Source organism: Mesoplodon bidens (genome assembly GCF_964165515.1).
Source record: "Mesoplodon bidens genome assembly, chromosome: Y".
Taxonomy (NCBI): domain Eukaryota; kingdom Metazoa; phylum Chordata; class Mammalia; order Artiodactyla; family Ziphiidae; genus Mesoplodon; species Mesoplodon bidens.
The window spans coordinates 16,606,962-16,631,407 of NC_138180.1; the positions used below are offsets into that span (position 1 = coordinate 16,606,962).

Sequence of the window (24,446 nt, forward strand, 5' to 3'; positions counted from 1 at the left end):
TGAGGGATCTTTTAGTTGTAGCATGCGGGCTCTTAGTTGCAGCACATGGGATCTAGTTCCCTGACCAGGAATCACACCCACACCCCCTGCAATGGAAGCAGAGTCCTAACCACTGGACAGCCAGGGAATTCCCCCAAATTTTTAAATGTAATTGAGAAAAGACCACAGGTTGTCTGAACTATTTCATAATTTTAAAAAAGAAAAAGTAATACCAGTAAAGTGCTACACGTGAACTACTTACCTCTTTAATTTTAGAAGAAAGCTCCTGCCTTTCTTGTGAAACTTTGGCCATTTTTTCATCTAATTCTTGCCTCTGGAAAAAATCAGAATGCCATCATTAAAATTAAATTAAGCATTTTAAAATGCTTTCCAATGGACTGCCTCACATTTCAAAAGGGTGAGCCAGTACTTTACCAATGAAAAACTGATTCACCCAGTGTGTTTTCTCTATACCAGTCTTTCTGTATTGCTGTGTGTCAGAGTTTAGCTAAGCTACTCCATGGTACTGATGCCCTGGCATCCATTTTGTTTGGCCAAGCAGCCTGCAGAGACCCCAAACTAACACTAGGCCCCTTCACACACATGCACGCCCTAGATGGCAGCCCGTGGAGTCACCGGCCCACCAGCCAACATAAGCTCTTGTGATCAACAGTCTCCTCTGCCATCCAGTGCCTTCCCCTTATATGCCCTTTAGATAAGAGACCCTCTAAGCTACTTACCAAAACCCTGCTCTTTCAGTTAAAATTGGCCAATCCAGCCCTAGCCTGGGAACCCCAAAGTACTCCACGCATGGACTCTGATCATGACATGTGCGCCAGGGCCTGCCTCTCTCTGTCTGCACTCTCCCTTGACCTGCCTGTCATGCCCCACGAGACATGCCTTATACCTCCCTCAAGACCTGTGAAAATAAACTTCTCTATTTCGCTTTCTCTTGTGGTCTGTTTTTAAACATCAGCTCATTGTCCAGCAACCCGACAACCAGCACCCCATGCTTCAATCAGTAGGTGCTAATTTGATAAATTCTTTTATTTTTTGTGGCCACCCTGTGCAGCATGAGGGATGCTCATGAGGAACTAGGGTTCCCTGAGCAGGGATCGAACCTGAGCTCCCTTCAGTGTAAGTGCAGATTCTTAACCACTGGACCACCAGGGAAGTCCAATAAATTCTTAATAGTGTGTATGATTCAGTTCTGTTCAGAGTACTGCAGGTACGCTTTCTGCTTAAGCAGGCCAACCCTTGGGGCATCACTTACGTGTTATCTACTCTGCCTTCATGCTATTAACAGTGGCGTTCAGTGGCTAAAACAGACTGCACGTGGCCTGCAAAGTCTGAAATATTTACTATCTTGTTCTTTTAAAAAAAGTTTAACCCCTAATGTAAGGCATACCATCTCTGTGTACATTTTTGTACACAAATTATGCTATTCCACAATGAAAGAATGGCATCAAATACTCACCAACTAGTTTATCTATGAGCTTTTAAAAAACACTGATCAAGACATGTTTAGATACCTGTAGTTCCCTTCCACCTCGGCATAAAGCACGCTGGCGAGAAAGTTCAGCTAGTTGATGATCTAGAAATTCCTTTCTTCTGTGAATCTCATGAATATGAGAAGGTAAGTCTTTTTCTTTAAAAAAAAGATAAAAAGCTGTTGATTCTAACAAATACACACATATGCATACAAATGAGAAGAAAAACTAGCTTTCAAAACTAGACTACTTCTAGGGTCTCCAAATTACCTTTAATGCCCATGCCATTTTCTACCATACAAAAAGAAACAGAAATCAATTTATATATACCTTTATTCAGTACTTACTCATTCTGTGGTTAACTTGGCTCTCCAAACTGAATTTTAGGACCTCAGTATTAATACACTTTTCTGGACCTAGACGTACTAAATTTATATCTCCACAGTTTCCTGTTGATAGAAGTCACACTTAGAGGTTAATAAGAATGCTGTCAATTTCTGTACATAATAATTATTTCTAAGCAAATATATTAACAATCAGAGAAAGGAGCTAACATGAACTATTAATCAACCAAATACCTGGAACTGCGCTAGAGGTTCCACACACATTCTTTTAGATTTGCTTCATAAGAATCCTATAAGGCAAGAATTTATTTCCACCTAATAAAAGCTACTGAGGTTGCACAAGCAGTACACTGCAGAGTTGAGATTCTATTACACTAATGCTTCTCAAACTATGTTCTATACATCACTCCATGGTAAAATGTATTTGGGAAATGGCGAGTGAAAATAAAACAAATTTCTTGACCATAGGATATTTCGAAGATGAAGACTTTTCTCTATTAATGCAGGTCTGAATTCCCCAAACAGAATCTTACAGGACCATCAAATGCTTTTCTGCAGAATACTGAGAACCACGGTTTTGAAACACTGTTCCACATCACAATGCCACTCCAGGATCTAAGGGACACAAGATGCTGGAAATTCTGGAATATGGTAATTCCAAAAACTGTCAGCATCATTTAACTGGTTTATTAACCACATTTTAATTTTAGGTTAGCACATTTCAGATATTATTTAATCTAAAAGTCTCCCACTGCTTCACTGAACTACTAAACTATAGCAATCATGCAGCGTTTATTAGCACTTATCCCAATCTGACACATCACATACTTGTTTGCTATCTCCTTCCACTGAATCCAAGTCCCATAAGAACCAGGTTTTGTTTTGGTCACAGCCTAGAACCGCAGCTGGCACGTAAGTACAATAAACATACACTGAATGAATAAATGAACTCATTATACAGCTGTTCACACATATTTTTGTTCCTAGTTCAGCTCATTCTTCTAAAATTTGAAGCCATCTTCTCTGACCAACATTTACTTGAAGGTGTCAAAATTGCTAACTTGTGTTTCTACCAGAAAGGTGGATGAGATTTATAGCCACTATAAGCATCTAAAAATGCTCCAGAAATTAAAACAGACATCCTTTAAATTGCAGGGTGAGCTCAGAAGGATGTAAGAGAAATTCCTAGGGGCCAAAAACAAAGAGAAAGGTGAAAAACAGAGGTGAAAGCCCCTGAGCTGCTGTGGCTTCCCTGGAGGGAACAGGGTGAGGGCTGGTCACTCTCTAGATGCTTAGGTGTTTGTTTTTTCATTTACATACAATCAAATGCAGAGATTTAAAAATCCTTAGTTCTACAGAGTTTGACAAATATCTACATCAGCAAAACTACCATTCCAATCAACATATAGAAATTGTATAATGGGGGCTTGGATTTTAACGTCCACTAGAAAGCAAGAGGGCATGGAAGAGGTGGAGGGATGAAAACGACATGAATCTATCTTGGCCTGGGCTTAGCTGGGAAAAAAAACTCTCTTCTAGGACTTTCCAACTATAGGCCCATGCCACATGTGGACTTAGAGCCTAAACACATAATACAGAGAATGACAAAGGTGACCCAACCAAAATACAGTTGAGATTTTAAAAATGAGAATACAGTGAACAATGTTATACCAATATATTTGAAAACCTAAGGTGAAGTGGAGATTTTTCTTGAATAATATGAATTAGCAAAACTCACTCAAATGTAGAAAACTTGAATAAACCAACAATTAAAGACATTCAGCACACAGAAACTTACCCATCTGTCAAAAAACAGACAAAAAACAAACAAACAAGAAGCCCCCCAAAAAACAACACTAAAAACAAATTAACCTTCAAGTAACAGGTAATTCCCTGTCATATATGAAACATCCCAAATAAATGTCTGTATAAATTCTTTTTTTTTTTTTTTTTTTTTTTGTGGTTCACGGGCCTCTTACTGCTCTGGCCTCTCCCATTGTGGAGCACAGGCTCCAGACGCACAGGCTCAGCCGCCATGGCTTATGGGCCCAGCCTCTCTGTGGCACGTGGGATCCTCCCGGACCAGGGCACGAACACATGTCCTCTGCATCGGCAGGCAGACTCTCAACCACTACGGCACCAGGGAAGCCCTGTATAACTTCATTTTTAAAGTCTGTATAACTTCAATACTAAAACCAAAGATATGACAAAGAAAAATTATAGGCTGCCGTCAGTTAAAAAAATCAATAGCAATCCAGCAATGTGGTAAAAAAATAATAGTACACAACCAAGCAGACCTTATTCTAGGAATCAAAGGTATTTTCAAATTAGTAAAGCATTGTAGGGAATTCCCTGGCAGTCCAGTGGTTAGGACTCGGCACTTTCACTGCCATGGGCCTGGTTTCAAACCCTGGTCGGGGAACTCAGATCCCTTAAGCCTCGGGGTATGGAAAGAAAGAAGAAAAGAAAGAAAAGAAAAGGGGCTTCCCTGGTTGCGCAGTGGTTGAGAGTCTGCCTGCCGATGCAGGGGACAGAGGTTTGTGCCCCAGTCCGGGAAGATCCCATATGCCGTGGAGCGGCTAGGCCCGGGAGCCATGGCCACTGAGCCTGCGCGTCCAGACCCTGTGCTCCGCAACGGGAGAGGCCACAACAGTGAGAGGCCAGCGTACCACACACAAAAAAAAAAAAAGGAAAGGAAAAGAAAGAAAAGAAAGAATGAAAGAAAGAAAGAAAAGAAAAGCAGAATTCCCTGGTTAGGACTCTGTGCTTGCACTGCCATATGGTGAGGGGGAGGGGTATATGAAGGAAAAAATACTGCATGCAGTAAAATTCAACACCCATTCATTAAAAAACTCTAATTAGGTGGGGACTTTTTTAACCTGATAAAAGCGTATATACCAAACCCCAGGAACAAACATCACACTTAATGGTGAGATGTCCAAGGTATTTCTGTAAAGGACACCCAGGACCACTGGACATAGTGAAAAGAAGCAAAAATGAAAGTACTGAATAAGAAGAAAAAAGCCGTCTTTACTGACAAGAGATGTCATTTTCTCTCTAACAAAAATATTAAAAATCCAACCTAGACACTACACTTGTGCCACCTTCGTCCCAGCCTTCTCGTGTTGTCAGCCCACACCTGAAAAAGGGCTTATTACCCTCCCTCAGGGAAAGGAAAGTGAAAACCACACGGGAACTGTTCTCGGTTGTATAATTTGATACAACTACTTTGGAGCAGAACCGGGCACTATCTAGAATCAGCACAAATCCTTCAACCCAGCATTCTCATTTCTAGGTATATATACACTAGACCAGTGTTTTTATAAACTCTTTTGACCGTGATCTATAGTATGAGGTACACTTCACATTGAAAGCCAGTACACTCATACCTCAACAATAAAACAGGTTTCACAAAACAATACTTTACCCCTCACTACCTACACTCTAATCTTTTCTGTTCTCTTCTGTTCTATCTTATCTTGTGTAAGTATGCTGGTTCTGATCTCCCTAAACTGATTTCACAATCCACTAACTGGTCACAAGCCACAGTGTGAAAGCACTGCCCTAGCAGCCTGTATGAATACTCAGGAGACGTGAGTAAGAACACAGTACTCCAGTGTACTCCCTTCAGCTGCTGTACAGTACAACACAATACAACTCAGTCACGGCAGTAAACGTTTTCATCCTGCACTGGAGAAACAGGCACAAGTACAGGAATTAAGTTTGAAATAACAAAAAAAAAAAAAGGGAAAGAACTTACATTTCTATCAATGGATAACGAATGAACTGTGCACTCATAGATGAGACACCCTATAGCAGTTAACATGAATGACCGTATCCATATACAGCGATACATAAAGTCATAGTTCTCACAAACATAATGGTGAGTAGAAAAGTTGCCGTTCACAATGCATTTTCAGTTTTAAAGGCAAATGACCTCTAGATGTAGCTAATACATGTGCAATAAAAGGGGAAATATGTGTGATCCCTGCGAAGACAGACGACACATCCTGGCTGCTCCTGCAGCTGGTGTGGCCACGGGACTGAGTTCTGGCCAAAAGGAAATAAGCAGAGGTGCTACTGGCAGCGTCTCAGAACTTTCCTTAAAGCACAGCTAGTATATCTGTCCCTTTTTCCTTGCACTTGCTAGATGGGACTACTGGTGCTGGAGCAGCTGTTTCTGACCATGAGGTGCACTAAGGAGTGGGGGGGTCCCACGTAGTGCAGCAACAAGGTAGAAAGACCCTAGGTCTCTGAAGACTCGGAAGTAGAGTCATCACGCCAGTATCATCCCTCAGCTGCCCATCTCTGGGCTTCTGAGTAAGCAGGAAATAAACTTCTATCATAGTTAAGCCACTGTAGTTGGAGTGTCTATTATTTGAAGCCTAATTGAATCTTAACTGATTTAGGTCACTGCCAGGTAACATCAAGGAAAATAAAATTTGCTTAGGGAAGACGAGATACATGTGCTTAGAAGAGCAGCCCGACCCAGAGCCATAACCACGCCACTCAGGATGGCTGGTGTGAGAGGAGGTGTTAAGGTTAAGGGCACAGAAATGACTTTACACATTCGCTCAAGCATTCCGAATCCTCGGTGGCAATGCTCTTCAATCTGTCAACTGTACTGAAAAGACTTGTCCCTGTGGTATACTTTACATCTCAACTCCTCAGCTTCTCCGCCTATAAAATGTAGATAGGTTATTTATTGCATGGCTCAGAGGATTACTCTGAGTACTGACACATAGTGAGCACTCGGTAACCATAAGTGATGACTGCTCTAGCTTTTGTGTCACTAAACATCTACTAAGTCCCAACTGAGTGCCAGGCACTGTTCCAGGCACGGGGGTTACTACAATGAACACATTTTTAAAAGCCCTTGCCTTGGTGGACCTCGTTATATTCTAGCTAGACTGAACCATCCACGGTTCTCTGGCTTCTGGTCCTTTTTATGTACAGTAAGTTCCACCAGAGTCCTCTCCCCACTTCACTTCCTCATTGCTCTTCCAAGTTTCATCTTAGATATCATTTCCTCTAAAAGTCTTCCCTAACCCCTACACAACTGAATCAAGGGCTGCTCTAAGGTGTTTCAAACGGCACAGGGCCTGACACAGAATAAATGCTCCAAAATATTCAGTAAACAAAGCAGTAAGTACACATGGGCCACAGCCTCAAGTAGAAAAAATGACCAGAACTGGCTTGCTCTTTGTCATTCAAAGTTACCACACTAAACACTGAAAACAAAAACAAATGAAAAGCCCACATAAGTATCATACCTAAAGGATTCTTCTTGTCTTTACACTTCTCGTTGAATTCAAGCATAATTTTTTTCGTAAGTTCATCAACAGCTGTATTGGAAGGTGCACACACAAGGACACGGTTTTGTTTGATTTTGGCATTGGAGTTCTCATCTGAATGCCCCCTCTTCTGGTTCGACAATTTGCAACAAATAAACAAACAAACAAAAAAAAACAAACAATACTGATAAGCTCTATTGTGCAGTGTTATAGTTCTTCTCTACTGTCACATATATTTGAAAGTTCCCCTAATAAATAGTTAAAAGTAAATAAAAGCACCTACATCTTACACTGATGTTAAAAAATTACTCTGGCCGGGAATTCCCTGGCCAACGAGTGGTTAGGACGCAGTGCTCTTACTGCCAAGGGCCCAGGTTTGATCCCTGGTCGGGGAACTAAGATCCCACATGCCGCATGGTGTGCCCGAAAAAAAAAAAAAAATTACTCTGGCATAAAATCTAACTTCTCTGAGCCTTACCTTACTATCCACTTATTTTATTCAATGTTCAATCCAAAATGTAACCCAGGAATACATTCAAGATTGTCTCCTGGGATTAGCCGTGACCTATAATAAAGCCCGAAGACCACTATTCTAGCCCATAGAATTAGTTTCACACAAGATAACATTTTCTGTTCCTTTTATTTCTTATAACCTTCTCTACCTCTGCTACCGCTTTATCTGATATAGTTCCACACAGTATCAAAAAGATACACAGAAGTGAAGGGAAAAACACACTTTAGTACTTATTTACACGTTAAAGTAAAACAACATACTCAATTAAGGGCACAGATGCCCTCGTGCACACTCTACCTCTGTCAGTAGGCGGTACAGGAGGCCCACAATGGTTTTTGATTTTCCTGTCCCGGGTGGTCCATGAATCAGACAGATCTTGGCAACTGCTGGGGAGTGTTTCACCATGGCATATGCAGTTTCTATCGCTTTCTTTTGGTCTTCATTGAAATCTTTTAGGTAGGCAATCTATACAAAAGACACTAGTGAGAACGAGCGGTTCTTCCTGGGATGGCACAGGAGAGCGAGAGAGTGGAAGACATCTGTTTGAACTGCTGCTGACCTTTGTCAGACAGAAGCTTTGGTGATGATCAGGCAAAACCCCAAAATGACCCTTAATCTAAGAACCACTTTCACTACTGGAAAGAGCTACTGATGAGTCTACAGGCCTCAGTCCACCTACAACCACAACAACTATATTTTTATTTGTGATTCTTATAAAGATGATCACAATAAACTGTTTTGTACTTTTCTTCTCTTTATTCCGTGGTTCTTCCCATTTTAGTCAATCCTCTCTTTAGACAGTAAAAACATTCCAAGACTTCCTTTCCTAACACAAGTGATACAGTCAAAACAACAGGGATTTGGGGTCAGATCTGAGTCTACACCTCAGTTTCACTCAAACGCTAGGTCTCTAAACTCCTAACCTCTCTGGGCTTCAGGCTTTGACAATCATTAAATCTGGGATTCCTTAGAGGGTGGGAACTGACTGAGAAAATGCATATGAAAGTCCTAACACAAGACAGGGGTTCAAATAACATTCCTTTCCTTCCGCCTGTCTCTGTGTTAATTTCCTGGAACTTACACCCAACTCTTACAACAATGAGAAATATGTGTTCACACAAAAATCACAACTTCGTCGTCACACTGACAACAGTACCAGTCAATGCTCCACTGATCATTCAAATGCAAAAGTCATTCCATTAAACCTCCTCTTACTCCTGTATTTAATTATCTAACAAACAGTTAAGTAGGATGTTCACCTCACATTTTAATGCTGCTCTGCAAGCATGTTTTCAATTCCTTTTTGGACTCTACCTTTTTTCCTGAGGTAAGCTGACTAACTTAACACAAAGAACTACTTTGCAATATTAAAGAAAACTAAGCACTAAAAACGTCACTGGGCACACATGGTGACTATGTCTTTGTTGTAGACAACAGGGAATGTGTGACAGATAAAAATAACATGCTTTAACATCTTGACATGAAATGTTCTGACTTTCCCTGTTATCAAATGACTGTCACTCACAATTCTCTCAGATGCTGTTGTTAGTAAATCTTTTGTACAGAAGTCCATGGGGTTTGGATTCAGAACGGCTCTGGCCAGTTGGTTCCGACCACTCAGCAAAGACATGGCTTTCAACTTCCTCTGTGTAGTCACCAGAGAGCTGATTACAAGACATTTCACGAATTCATTTAAATTGACTGGTAAATTATGTTGAGTCTGGATGGAAAGGGAACACTCAGATTTCCCATTACGCACTATTATCAAGAAGGAGAAAAAGCAATTTCAGTTACCAGTGAATAACAGTGTCCAGTTAAAAAGGTTATTCAGAACAAGGTGTTTTGTAACTTTTTTTTTTGTGGTATGCAGCCCTCTCTCAATGTTGTGGCCTCTCCCGTTGCAGAGCACAGGCTCCGGACACGCAGGCTCAGCGGCCATGGCTCACGGGCCTAGCCGCTCTGTGGCACGTGGGGTCTTCTCAGACCGGGGCACGAACCCACGTCCCCTGCATCGGCAGGCGGACTCTCAACTGCTGCGCCACCAGGGAAGCCCTGTAACATGTTTTTTATACATCATTTAAATAATTTTCTCAGTAAGTATCTACTGACTGCCTCCTAAGAACCAGGCAACATTCCTGTCCTCTGGAGGCTTATTTTTTAGAAGAAGGGGGCAGATAAGCAAATAAACATGTCAGGTGATGGTAAGTGCTAGGAAGAAAGCCGAGAAGGGGGATGAGGAAGTGATGAGGGTTGTGAGGGAGTGTTGTTGTAGACAGGAGAGTCAGGGGAGGTTTTCCTGATATGATATTTGAGCAGAGCCATGGCATTAAGTGAGTGAGCCATGCCCGTAACCGGGGAAAGTGGGTTACAGGCAGAGAATCAGCAACTGCAAAGACAATGGGGCAGCAAGGTGCCTGGATTATTTTCACAACAGGGAGAAGGCCAGAATGGCTAGAAGGAAAAGCAGGGAGAAGCGAGCTAGAAGACCAAGATGGTAAATGCAGCTACACTTCAGAGGGCTCTGCAGTTAACCACTCTGAACATGACTCTGAGTCAGGTCAAGAGCACGGGACAGCTCCGCGCAGGTAAGTGACACACGCTAAGTCACACATTAAAAGAATCACTTATCGCGAATGAAGAATAAACTGCAATGGAAAAAGCACAAGAAGACAACTTAAGAGGCTAAAATCTAGGTAAAAGTGAATGGTCACGTGGGCCAGGAGGCAGCAGGAGAGGTGGCACTTGGATGTAGGATATATGGCCAAGGAAGATCCGACAGGACTTCCTGATGCATTAGATGGAGCGTGCGAGGGAAAGCAGGACTCGAGGATGACTCTGAGGTTTTGGGCTGAGCAACTGGAAGAATGGGATGGAGGTCCCACATGCTGAGTGGGGAAAAACCAGAGCAACAGCAGATGTCAGGCAGTAAATCAAGTGCTTCCTTTTGGAGTAGGTTTGAAATGTCTAATAATCTCCAAATGGAGATGTCAGGTAGTTGGATGCATGAGGAGTTCCGGGAAGGAGACAGAAACCATTGCTAAATCTTAGAAACAGAACTTTGGCAAATGTAACCACTTGTAAGAGTTGAAAGCACAGATGAAGCTAGATATCCCTGGTGCTCAACGCATCTTGCACAAAGAACTGAGCTCTGACCACACAATAGTGGACATGGCACACCAGTTATGATGCGGCACGATGTTAAACTCTAAGAGCTTTGTTGCTATTTTTAAGGTATGATACAAAAAGGGGAAGGAATAATGATCACATATTCTCTTCCCGTAACAGAGACTAAGAGAGCAGCAATGTCAAAAAGGCAGCTTGGCATATATCAAGCATGTGGACTTCGTAGTCAAACAAAATTAGGTTTCAATTCTGGACCAAGTGTTTAATAGTAAGGATGCCTTTGGATATGTTACTTAACATCCCTGAACTCTGATTTCCCAATGAGCAGGGAACAAACCATTCTGCTTTGCAGGGCTCTGGGAAAAGATGATAAATGTGTACAGGAAGGACAGGGCACACTGGCTGGCACACAGTCAGTAGTCCTTAAATTCAAGCTAACATTATTTTTGTTATGCTACCTTAGGGAGAGAAGTCCCTACACCACAATGGATGGGAGTGATGAAACAGTAAACCCCTCCAGTTGCCTTACAATTAGTTCTGTGTTTGGTCTGCTCATCAATAATTAGCCCCCAAACCAAGGCTGGAATGTGATTTAACAAACAGATGGTTTGCAAACTGTCTGTTTTATAACAAACACACTGACAGATGAAGGAATTTACTAGAAGGAGAAGACATTACAAAAGAAAGCTTTAAAATCCTAAGTCTAAAGCAATACGTGCTGGGCCTTTTCCAGCTGAGTCTAGAAAAACTAAAAGAGGACTCTGAATGGTAAGTAATCAACCTAGCAAATACAGTCTGGTAAACATAGAGCAAACATACATCTGGTAAATGGACAGCAAATAGAGGGCTGGTAAATGTATAGCAAATACATGGCTAGTAAAGCCTAATTTAGAGGGAGATGAAAAGATGAGCTGCTGACAGATTTCTCTTCCATGTCTCATTAGGTACTTACTGACTGAAGTGCGGCGGAACGTATGAACATAGCCACAGTAATGTTCACGGGGAACTTGCAGGCGATGTCTCTCTATATCCTTCTTCTCTCCATTTACTCTTTCAGGAACCAAAAACACCAAATCATTTTCCTTTGGATGAAGCTGTTTAGCTAGTTCACATTCCTCAAGATAAACTATAACACAAGAAGAAGCCAGCATTTATTCTAACAGAATTATTTTACATGAGATTAAAGGATATTAAACGCTTGTACTAAGTTCAAGCAAGTATACAGCACTAGCGGACTTTGTACATACTTCAAAATGATAGTCTAAGCTAGTCAGCATTGACAAATATTGATCACATAGCATTATAAAAGTCTTCTTAAAAGCTGCTACAAAGCCAAAATAGATGAAGTCATAATATTCAAAAGTAGCTAATACATTTCTTTTCCTTGAAGTTTACCTTAGTTTTTAATCAAGGAATTTTCACTTTTGTGCCCTGCTTTCAAAATCCCGAGAGAAAATCTGGAAACAGATCCATGTACACGTAAGAATTTTGAGCCTACTAGTGGCATTTCAAACAAGGGGGAAAGGACAGTAGTAAAATAAATGGGGCTGGGAAAACAGAGCAAGCTCTAAAATTAAAAAAAGTTCAGTACCAACTGCCAAATCCAGCAGCAACATACTGAACCAAAGCACGAAGTACTAGGATTAAGTAGACTGAACTACTAAGTCAAAAAAGAATTTTAAAAATGCATCATGTAAGAAATGTCTATTTGAAGGCATCAGAGAGCAAATACAACAATGAAGAATCACTCTGTTGAGATCCAGAAGAAGGTGGAGATCCGTAAGGGTCAGCCCAGTATTTTCCCTAGAAACATCTGAACTCTTCAGGGAGTGGCAGCCAGGAATTTGAGCAGTACCTGGGATAGCCTTGTACAAAAAAAAAGAGACAAAAACTGGAGTCCAGGGCCTGCATAGATAAAGTAGGCATCCTGGTAGCCCTCAAGCTTCAGGTAGGGACCATGAAGGACTACACCCAACAATGAAGGCAGCTTCAATTCACCCGAGTACTTCAGGAAAGCTCAATCCTTTAAGCCGGATTAAGATGATCCCACATTGCTAGTACTCCCAGAATCCTGGCAGAAGCAAAGAAAAATCCTCTCTGGAAGAGGACATCCTATCATCCTAGGCCCCTGATTATTTTTTAAATAGCTTTCCAAAGACAATGACCAACATATTAGAAATAAGCAAAGCACCAGGAGAGAATACATGAACTACTAGAATCAACAAACAAACAAAAAAGGGCTGCACAAGGCACTACACAGAGTACAGTCCTTGAATTGGTTCTAGGACTCCCGCAGGCACCAAAATCCTCAGATGCTCATGTCCCTTATGTAAAACGGCATAGTATTTGCATATAACCCACGCACATCCTCCAGTACACTTTAAATCATCTCTAGATTACTTATAATACCTAATCCAATGCAAACGCTATGGACATAGTTGTAAATCCAACATAAGTGGTATGTAAATAGGTGCTGGTGCATAGCAAACATGTTTTTCTGGAATTTTTTTTCCCTGAATATTTTCAATCCACGCTTGAATCCGATGACGCAAATCCCGCAAATACAGAGGACCAACTGTATGTATAACACAGTTTAAAATATAGAGTTAAAATACGTAACAATAATAATATACAAAGTGGAACAGATAAACAGGGTTAAAGTTTTTTAAGATTTTGCCTTATCTATGGAGACACTTAAAGTATCAATGAAATCTGTAAACTTTGAATCATGTACGCTCTAAGTTTTCACCTAAACTACTAAATGGCAAAAGAGGTACAAGTTGACGTATAATTTCCAAACTAAAAGAAAAGAAAAAATGAATGGTTCAAAGGTCTCACATATATGTAAAGAGTACACTCTAGTTCTATCAGTTTTTTCTTTATATATGTTATTAGGTATTCAAAATGGTCCTATCTTCTGTTCACTGAACTTGCTATCATTGTGAAATACTCGCTTTTAATCTCAAATAATGCTCTTCTGCCGTAAAGTCTATTTAGTCTGGTATTAACAGAGCAAAACAAGTTTCTTTTAGTTGGGTTTGCATGAGTAGCTTTCTCCAATCTTCCTCTTCTAACCTTTCTGTATCCTTATGTTTACATGTATTACTTGTAAACAGCATATAACATGCCAATACTGATCTTGAAATAACTTTTTCTACCCAAAGATACTACGGCTACTTAGAAAATTGAAAGCTCACATACAGGATAAAACATATAGATGGTATCGGTTATATCAGGTAGCAAGAAAGCTCTCAAAGACTAGCCTGTCTAAAGGGCTCAGGAGCCAACTTGAAGAAACCAATTACAAAGACTTGAAACAAGTGTATTTAAGTCCATGTGTTCATAACGAGAAAACATTTTTTTAAAGTTCACTGGTCAACCCAGCACTTGCAGAGAATTAAGTCATTAGTTTGAAAACTGGTCAGGAGTCAAGTATCAATACTTATTCTACCCTTCTTTATAAAGTATACTACTGAGTAATCAAATAAAATGGAGCACTTTTTCTTTACAGAACTACAATAGCAAATAAATGAAGAAATGATCAAATAAAAATATCACCATTTTGTATCCTTTAGTAAAATAATTAATCTAGGCATTAAGGATCAACGGTTATAAGTATTACAACAAGAGAAATTAGAGATCAAGCACCTCCTGATAAAGGAACACACCAACCTCAGCTATGAACTAGTTTTGCCAAAAATATTAGGTCAAATGAAACTGATCAAGCCTCTAGATCCAACTATCAATTTACAAAAAGTACAAAGGACTGAAAAACATACTAAACACCACCAGGGGGATGCTATCAGCAAGACACAGACACAGACCCTGTAATTCTACAGGGTCAACAACACAATTTCTTCAAAAAATAAATTACAAAGCGGGAGGGATCCATGAAGGAGACAATTGTAATTGAAGAAGACATATTAACAATGTCAGTGAGTGGACCTAACTTGGATCTTAATTCAAGCAGGCTGAAATAAATTGTTCTTTATGAGGAAACGGAAAACTTGAACACTGCCTAGCTATCTAATATTAAGAAATCATGGTTCATACTTTAGCAACAAAATAATGAATTATCAGCAAAAATACTATGAATTTTTAGGTCCATCTCTATTAGAGATAGTCACTTAAATAATTATGACACCAAAAGAAAAAAAATCTAACCAATGATGATCTGCAAAACCTCTCCCTAGAAAACTGTAAAACATTACTGAAAGTAAACCTAAATAACTGACAGTATGTATCGTATTCAAATCAGTATTAGAAAGATGTCAATTCTTAACAAATGTCCACATCTTTTTTTTCTCTAAAACTTACATGGTAATGCAAAGGGACAAGAATAGCCAACGTACTCTTAAGGCCAAACAAGGTAAGCAGACTTGCTCATTAATGTTTATAATAAAGCTTAATTAAGTAAAATTAAGCAATGTGATATGGGCAGAAAGGTAGGCAAATGATCCAACAAAGAAGAAAGGAGTCCAGAAAAAGGCGAGTGCATTAAATGGACATTAGATTTGTAACAAATATGACACTGCAGACCATGGAGAAAGGATAATCTTTTCAATAAACACTACTGGGGTAATTACATCTCCATTAGGGAAAAAAAAATGAAACATGGCCCCTACATCTTACTCGTGTACAAAATCCATTCCAGGTCGGCAAAACAGCGAAGCCTCTAGAAAAGGGATTGGCAAACTTTCTGTAAAGAGCCAGATTTTTCTTTGCAGGCTACACATGGTGTCTGTTGCATATTCATCATCATCTTTTCTTCAAAAGCTTAAAAAAATGTAAGAACCTTACTCTTGGGCAGTATAAAAACAGGATACAGGGTAGATCTGCAAGCTGTGGTTTGCTGACACCTGTTCTAGATGTTAAGATAATATATTTATGACCTGCAGCAGGGAAAGGTCTCTTAAACCTTTGGCACAGACCATTAACCATAAAAAATACACAGATGCATTTGTTATGTTAAAAAATAAAGTCTAAACAAGAATAAAATAAGAATTTTAAAGACATCACTAAGAGAGACATAATGCAAGCCAAAGTGGGAGGATGGTTTATATCCAGATTGCATAAAGAACTTGCTACAAATCAGTAAGGAAAAGACAACTAACAGAAAATGAACAAGAGTCTTTAATAGGTGCTTCCCTAGAGAGGTTACTTGAGCATCTACTAAATATATGAGAAGGTGCTCAATCTCACTGATAGCCAGGATATTACAAAATAAAACCACAAATGGCCATCAATACACACACACTACAATGGCTAAAATGAACAGCACAATCAACACAAATGTGTTGGCAGAGACATGGAGCAACGTGACTTCCATACGCTGGTGGGGTGTGTCATTCTGCATGACTAGCTTGGCATTATCTACTCATGTTAAGCTCATGCATAATACCCTGAGACTCTGAGACCCACTTCAGGAGACAGACTCCACAAAAATGCCCTCGCATAACACGAAGAGACACATGAATGACCATAGTAGCATTATTCATAAAATGCTGTGTGTAGAAGAAGGCCTGAGGCTGCTCTCATTACAAAGGCCTGCTTACAAGGTTGGCCCCCTTGGAATCTGGGAACTTGGTTTTCCAGACAGCTCTCATCATTTGCTGATGACAATGGCTCACTGTACCTTACCTGTTTGCCAATTTTTTTCTCTACAGCTTATGTCAAACACCCACTTTACTTGTGAAAGTCATGAATGTGGGCTAGGCAGAGGGTGTTTTAGGCACTGGGTCTCTAAGCTTCCCTGGTAGATAATGTGTCACATGGGTTGTCGCAGCCCACTACTGGGAAAATTAAGTGTGTCCTGTGTGACTTCGCTGGGAAATGACTCTTGGAAACTTGCTCCTGGTTTCCTTTTTCCCTTTGCTGATTTTGCTTTGTATCCTTTTGCCATAGTAAGTCACAGCCATGAGCATGAATATAATTCCTGTGAGTCCTCCTAGCGAATCACTGAACTTGGGCATGGACTTGGAGAGCCCTGACACACAGGCCTAAACTGCTGAAAAAATGTCCATTAACGGGAGTTCTCTGGCGATCCAGTGGTTAGGACTCGGCGCTTTCACTGCTGTGGCCCGGGTTCAATCCCTGGTCGGGGAACTAAGATCCCACAAGCTGCATGGCACTGACAAAAAAAACTTCTTTAAAATAATAATCATAAAAATGTCCATCAACAGTAAAATTGTGACACAGTCACATATTGAAATACCACCACAGCAATGAAAAAAATACCAAAGATGCACACAAAATTGATGAATTACGAAGACATGTTACGTGAAAGAAGTCAGACACAAGAGTAAATGCTATGTGATTCTATCATACCATCAAGATAAATGGATGATAAACCAGTGATTTAAATATTAGAAAGAAATATAAAACTACTACAAGAAAATATGGAAGTATTTATCTGATTTCTAAAACCAACTGAACAGTAAAGAAATAAATACGGTATTTTTGAACATGTGAAGATAAAAATTGTCTGCCTCAAAAAGTGCATGTGAAACTGAACAGCAAATAATGAAATTGAAAAAAAATTAACAATGCATACAAGTAAGAAAATAACCTCCCTAAGAGATAAAAAAAGGACAAAAGGCATGAACAGACAATTATCCGCCCCCCCCCCCAAGAATATAAAAGACCAATAAAGATTTGAGGACAAAAACTACAACTTCAAATGAGATACATGTTCCATATAAAACTGAGGGATAAGTTTAAACTAGCAAATGAGAAGAGATACATTCTTACATTCTTATGTCAGAAGTGAAAATGGTATTCTTTTTGGTAGACAGAGGCAATATGAACCGAAAGTCTTAAAATGCACACACTGTTTGATCTAGCAAAGGGATTTATTCAGTGTAACAGTAAAAAATCATAAGTAATGTACATGTCTAACTAGAAATTACTGGTTAAAGAGAACGATGGAATACACTTACAATGGAATAACTACAAACACTGAACATGCTCTTATTATTTACCTCTGAAAAGACATTTATAATAGACTAAATGAAAATAAGTCAAATGTAAGCTTCACGAAGGTGGAATTTTATGTTTTCATCACAGCTACATACCTAGCATCTAGAATCATACACTATCAGGTAGTATAAAGTCAGTAAATATTTGCTGAATAAATACATGAAAAAAGTCACTTAGGTAAAATAACCCTACCCACCCACCCTTCACTCAGATGAATAGGAAGTCTAGCAGTAAGATATACAATACTATGTTCATAAGATGATCTCTGAATGATGGGAACTGTGAGTGATGTTTATTTTACTATTGGCTAATATTATCTGAATAATCTACAGTGAACATATAATACCTTCCCCCCCAAATATATGTACACGCTTTTTTTCTTAAGTGAATCTATGGAGTGGGATGGACTGCAAGGGGGAAGGAGACAGACGGAGAATTTATACTTTTTATTTTAAAGGGTTCTAAATGCTTGGTTTATTTATAACTAAGACATAACTGTGACACCTGCTCCAGACAACTCATGAAGTGAGAGCAGAGACGGCAGAGAGATTTACTCAGAATCTGTACGCACGATCATGTCAACACCCCCTCCGCCCCCGCCAATCAAACTCCCTCACTCACCTTCTCTCTCCCTTGCCCAGCATCTAGGGACACTTTGGCCTGTGGTATTCTGCTAGCACAATGGTTAAAACCATGAATTTTATAACTGTCCCAGTAATTATCCTCATTAAGTAAAGACTTTAAACATACTCTTTGTAAGAGCTTACAAATTCACCTCAGGAAACCTATATCCCAGAAAATGCAAGCACTTATTATGTTCCCTCAAATAGCAATCTCCAATTATTATATGATAGAGCCCAAGTTACATAAGAAAGAACTCACCCACAAACTCCCAGTATTTTTTATAATCAGCAGGAAATTTTCGTAAATGCAACTGATGGAATTTCTCTTTGTTTGGAGAGCTGTTCCATTCCTGTGCCACCTACGCAAAGCAAAAAAAGCAACTTAAGAAAGCAAAAACATCTGAAAAGCCAATGTTAAACGGCAAAATTTTCCAAAGTAAGCAACCATAAAATCCAGAACCTAGAACTCCTGTGTGACACAAACATTAAAAATTAATTTGGGACTTCTGGTTTCCAGCTTGGCATGTAAGGAACTTAGAAGTCGCCACTCCATCCTAACAAGTAAAAAGAGACAAAAAGGTGGATACAGAAAATCACAACTTGCCAGCGCAGAAAACTCTTAAGTAGAAACCTCCATGCCAGGAGGAAATCCTGAACTGGATGCGACAAACTGTTGGAGGCTCAGCATGACCTCTCTTAAAAACTCTAGGGGGACCCAGTCATAAAAGGGACTCCACACTTTGGTGAGTCTTACCTCTAGGAGCTCGAACAGGCCCTCACAGTGAACACTGGAGAAAATTCCCTGTGTGCTTCCAGCGGGGGTGGGGGGTTGGTGGGGACTGGGGTAAAGGAACCATTGTGTAATACACCAGAGCATTCCTGACCTTCTTAACAAGGCCTGATCTATGAGATGCTATTTTACCGGAGTCAAAGTTGCTGGGATTTTATCAGAGCTTAAACTACTTGAGGGAAGAAAACCAGCTCCAGCCCATTCTAACCATCCTGTCGCACCCAAGGAGGTGGGGGGAAACTAAGAAGCATGTGGTGTAAAGTTCTTAGTCCAGAGGCAAAGGCTCACTAAAAGAGTGACACCTTATCATAGGACTATGGAATGGTCTTCCTTCCCCCATACCTCATTTCTATATCACTAAAGGCCTATTTACTGCTGTTCCTTTTATTTAGTAGATTACGTCTGCCTTGCAACAAAAAATTACAAGGCATACTCAAAGGCAAAAAACACAGTTTGCACAGAATAAAGAAGCACTAAAACCTGTCAGATATGGCAGGAATACTGGAATTATCAGACCAGGATTTTTTTTTTTAAACTATAGTTAATATACTAAGAGTTTAATGAAAAAAGGAGGCCATGAAATAATAGATGGGTAATGTAATGAATGAGATGTAAAGTAGAAAGAATCAAAAGGTAATGCCAGAGATCAAAAACACTGTAACAGAAATGAAGGATGCCTCTGATGGCCTCATTACTACACTGGACATTGCTGAGGAAACAATCTCTGAGCTTGAGGCTACAGCAATAGAAGCTACCAAAGCTGAAAAGCAAGGAGAAAAAAATGGGTAAAAAAAAACACACCCCAGAATATCCAAGACTGTGAGATAATGACAAAAGATGCAGCATACACATAATGGAGATACGAGAAGAAGAGAGAGCGAAAAAGAAGCAGTATTTGAGGTATAATGACCCAGAGTTTTCCAAAATTAACATCAGACACCAAACCACAGATCCAGGAAGCTCCAAGACCAAGCAGAATAAATGCCAGAAACTACACCTAGGCATATCATATTCAACCTTCAGGAATATGAAATATCAAAGATAAAGGAAAAAAAAATCATGAAAGAAGCCTGTGGGAATAAACACCTTATTTATAGAGGAGGAAGGATAAGAATTACATCTAACTTCTCCTCAGAAACCATGCAAGCAAGGAGAGAGTAGTGAAATATTTAGACTGTTGAAAGAAAAAATCCTACCAATCTAGAATTCGGAATGCTGAAAAATTATCCTTTAAAAGTGAAGGAGAAGGGCTTCTCTGGTGGCACAGTGGTTAAGAATCTGCCTGCCAACACAGGGGACACAGGTTCGATCCCTGGTCCAGGAAGATCTCACATGCCACAGAGCAACTAAGCCCGTGAGCCACAACTACTGAGCCCGCATGCCACAACCACTGAAGCCCACATGCCTAGAGCCCGTGCTCCATAACAAGAGAAGCCACTGCAATGAGAAGCCCGCACACCGCAAAGAGTAGCCCCTGCTCGCTGCAACTAGAGGAAGCCTGTGCACAGCAATGAAGACCCAATGCAGCCAAAAATAAATAAACTAAATTTATTTAAAAAAGAAAAAAATAACTCAACAGTAAGAAAACAGACAACCTGATGAAAAAGATGTGCAAAAGGCCTGGACAGACACCTCACAAAAGTAGATATACAGACCGTAAATTAGTATATGAAAAAATGCTCCATATCTTATGTCATCAAAGGAATGCAAATTAAAACAACAAGATACTATTACACACGTATTAGAATGGCCAAAATCTGGAGCACTGACAGGACCAAATGCTGACGGGGATGTGGAACAGTAGGAACTCTCATTTATTGCTCGTGGGAATGTAATGGCACCATCACCTTTTTCTTTTTTTTCTTTTTTTTTGCTGAGCCACGTGGCTTGTGGGATTTAGTTCCCTGACCGGGGATCGAACCTGTGCCCCCTGCAAGTGGAAGTGCAGAGTCCTAACCACTGGACCACCAGGAAATTCCCAAGATGGTACCACCACTTTGGAAGACTGTTCGGTGGTTTCCTATGAAACTAAACATATTCTTACTGTAGGATCCAGCAATAGTGCCCTCACTATTTATCCAAATGAACTGAAAACTTATATTTACGTTAAAAACCTGCACATGGATATTTATAGCAGCTTTATTCATAACTGCCTAAACTTGGAAGCAACCAAGATGCCCTTCAGTGGGTGAACGGATAAACCAACTATGGTACAACCAGACAATGGAATATTATTTAGTGCTAAAAAGAAATGAGCTATGAAGCCATGAAAAGACACAGAAGGACCTGAAATGCACATTACTAAGTGAAAGAAGACAATCTGGAAAGGCTACATACTGTGTGATTCCAACTATTTGACATGCTGGAGAAAGCAAACTATGGAGACAGTAAAAGGATGAGTGATTGCCAGGGTTGAGACTGTGGAGGGGTGAACAGGCAGAGCAGAGAGGATTTTTAGGGCAGTGAAAGTACGCTGATATTAAAGGACTGATACATGTCATTATACGTTTGTCCAAACCCTTAGAATATACAAATCAAGCGTGAACCCTAATGAAAACTATGGACTCTGGGTGGTAATGACGTGTCAATGTAGGTTCATCAGTTGTACAAATGTACTACATTGGTAGGGGATGTTGATAATGGGGGATGCTATGCAGAGGTTCTCTAGCTCGCTGCAACTAGAGAAAGCCTGTGTGCATCAACCAAGACCCAACCCAGCCAAAAATGAATCACATAAATTTCTATATATATTTAAAAAAGATAAGTACTGAGTACTATCTCCAAAATTTACGCCCAATGAATTCACTTCTCTTTATTTCCATAGCTACCACCTAGATCAAGCTACCATCATCTTTCTCCTGGGCTATTATAATAGCCCCCGACAGGTCTACTGCATCTATGCTTACCTTTCTACAGTTATTCTCTAATGAGCAACTAAGAATGTTTTCTTTAAAACAAAAAAGTAAACTATTACATATTGCTACTCCCCCAGCCTAAACACCAACCAACTAAAAATCCTCCAACATCTTCTCACTGTACTGAGAATGAAACCCCAACCTGCACTTACAGGGTTGTATACCATCCAGCTCTTGACTGATTTCTGCAATCTTACTTCATTTCCCTTTACCTCTAAGTTACCTCACTCCAGTCACATCAGCCTAATCTCTTTGCTCACATATGCTCAGTTAGGCCTACTTCAAAGCATTATAGTCTTGACCCTCCCCCCTCCTCTGCACAAAACCCTCCTCTCCTGGCTCTCAGCCCGATCTCAAAAGCAGCCTCCCAATGTCGCTCATCATATCAACCTGTTTTGTTTCCTTCACAGAACAAATTATAACAGGAAATTAGCTAAAAATGGTGCACTCTCCCTATAAGGGGTGTGGGCACTAAGAATCACAGCTGGTACTCCAGAAGGGCCCCCTTTCTGCCTGCTCCTTGTCTACACAACCTAAAAAGCAGCTGCCAATTACACTCTGCATACACGTGCATGCACACACAGGTAACCGAAGGGGACTGCAGACAGACCCAGCAAACCAAAACTTTAAGAAAATAGAGTATTTGCCAAAACTGACCAAAACAATTGGTCCCTGTCAAAATAGTGCACATTTATCTAATATTTTTGTGTGTTAAACGTAAGGATTAAAAACTAATATATCCTCTATCAGTCACATCCGTGCACAAAAGACTCATATTTCTTTTTTCCCCCCACACACTGTATTTTATTTTTACAAGAGATAAATAAACTGACACCAAGCATTGCAAATGGATGACCACAACAAAAGCAACAATGATTGCAATTACCAAACACGAAACAGACTCATACTATGTCATAATATTGACATTCAGTCCAGGAATCCTCCACTGTAACAGCTCCTTTACTTTGCTGTGAAAATTGACTTGTATACTTTTTGCCTCTGAGTCCTGTGGGATTTTTTTTTTATTCAAGAGACTCATATTTCTAAAAGTTGAATTTGCTCGTTTGCCCTTTGGGGCAAGGGATAATTCTACGCAATGTCATTGCATTCCACCTGCAATAAGACATAAGAACTGGATAACCAAACACTGCGTTTCATGTCCTAAATAGGATACCAACCACATTTCTGTCAAAGGACTCTAAACACACTTCAGCATTCCATTAACAAACAATATTATGAAGTCAAATTACATCCAAATGAGGATAAGAAGCCTTGGCCCAAGACTGTGGTTGATGCCACAGTCTCTGGCTTATAAGAAAGAATAAACATTAAAAGTAATCAAGGTATCTGAGAATTCTCTGGCAGTTCAGTTGTTAGTGCTTTCACTGCTGAGGGCCCAGGTTCAATCCCTGGTCAGGCAACTAAGATCCCACAAGCCACACGTTACAGTGGGAAAAAAAAAAAGGAATCAAGGTATATTAATAATACCATTAATAAATGTTGGCCTATATAAACTAGAAATGCTAAAACAATGCTGTTTCACTACATGGTTAAAGAAAAAGAACAAGATTGCAAAAATAAGAAAAAAAGAACAAGATAAAACTTCATGGTAAAGATGACAGATTGAACACAGGCATTTCCTTTCATTCCCCTGAAACCCCACTAAAACACCCAAGGGATTTTTCACAACAGGATTAATTCATTAGGATGAAGAGAACAGAAGACGAGGCAAGAGTATCAAAATCTGGGAAGCTGGTAAGCAGATGGATGAATGGTTAACTAACTCAGCAAGTCCAAGAAGCTGAACTCTAAGAAGGAAGTGTCTGACATACACCTCTAGGAGGAGGAGGGCTGAAGGGAGACTGCCCATCCCTGTTCCTAGCAAAAAGCTAGAGTGGTTTCACTTCTATAAAGTGTGACCGTCTCTGCCTGTGGGGCAGCAGATAGAGAGGGGATACTGTACTTAAAAAAAAAAAAAAAGGTGGGGGGGGCGTCCCTGGTGGTACAGTGGTTAGGCATCTGCCTGCCAATGCAGGGTCCACGGGTTCTATCCCTGGTCTGGGAAGATCCCACGTGCCGTGGAGCAACTAAGCCCATGCACTACAACTACTGAGCCTGCGCTCTGGAGTCTTTGAGCCACAACTACTGAAGCCCTCGCCACAACTAGGGAAAAGCCCACGTGCAGCAACGAAGACCCAACACAGCCAAAAATAAATAAAATAATTTTAAAAATAAAATAAAATAATTTTTAAACAGGGAATTAAGCAAATATTTAGATACTGAATGCCTGGACCTTTCCCTCTGCCCCCACCCTCACCCCACAGTCAGCTCCCCATCAAGCCTATGCTTTCCAGGCAGTCGATCTGAAGATTCTTCTTGGGGAAATCTGACCTCAC

At 40.1% G+C, this 24,446-nt stretch overlaps 1 protein-coding gene across 1 annotated transcript in view; it reads right to left on the reverse strand.

The window, feature by feature from the left end:
- The window catches only part of LOC308609748 (putative helicase senataxin), a 61,470-nt gene that overhangs the window by 17,985 nt on the left and 19,039 nt on the right, over positions 1-24,446 (reverse strand). The window contains exons 9-16 of the mRNA XM_081223459.1: positions 18,605-18,704; positions 11,697-11,870; positions 9,147-9,379; positions 7,919-8,086; positions 7,087-7,237; positions 1,817-1,918; positions 1,512-1,627; positions 242-313 (exon numbers count right to left, since the gene is read on the reverse strand). Coding sequence (XP_081079585.1) covers positions 242-313; positions 1,512-1,627; positions 1,817-1,918; positions 7,087-7,237; positions 7,919-8,086; positions 9,147-9,379; positions 11,697-11,870; positions 18,605-18,704 — 1,116 coding nt within the window. The remainder of the gene's footprint in view (positions 1-241; positions 314-1,511; positions 1,628-1,816; positions 1,919-7,086; positions 7,238-7,918; positions 8,087-9,146; positions 9,380-11,696; positions 11,871-18,604; positions 18,705-24,446) is intronic.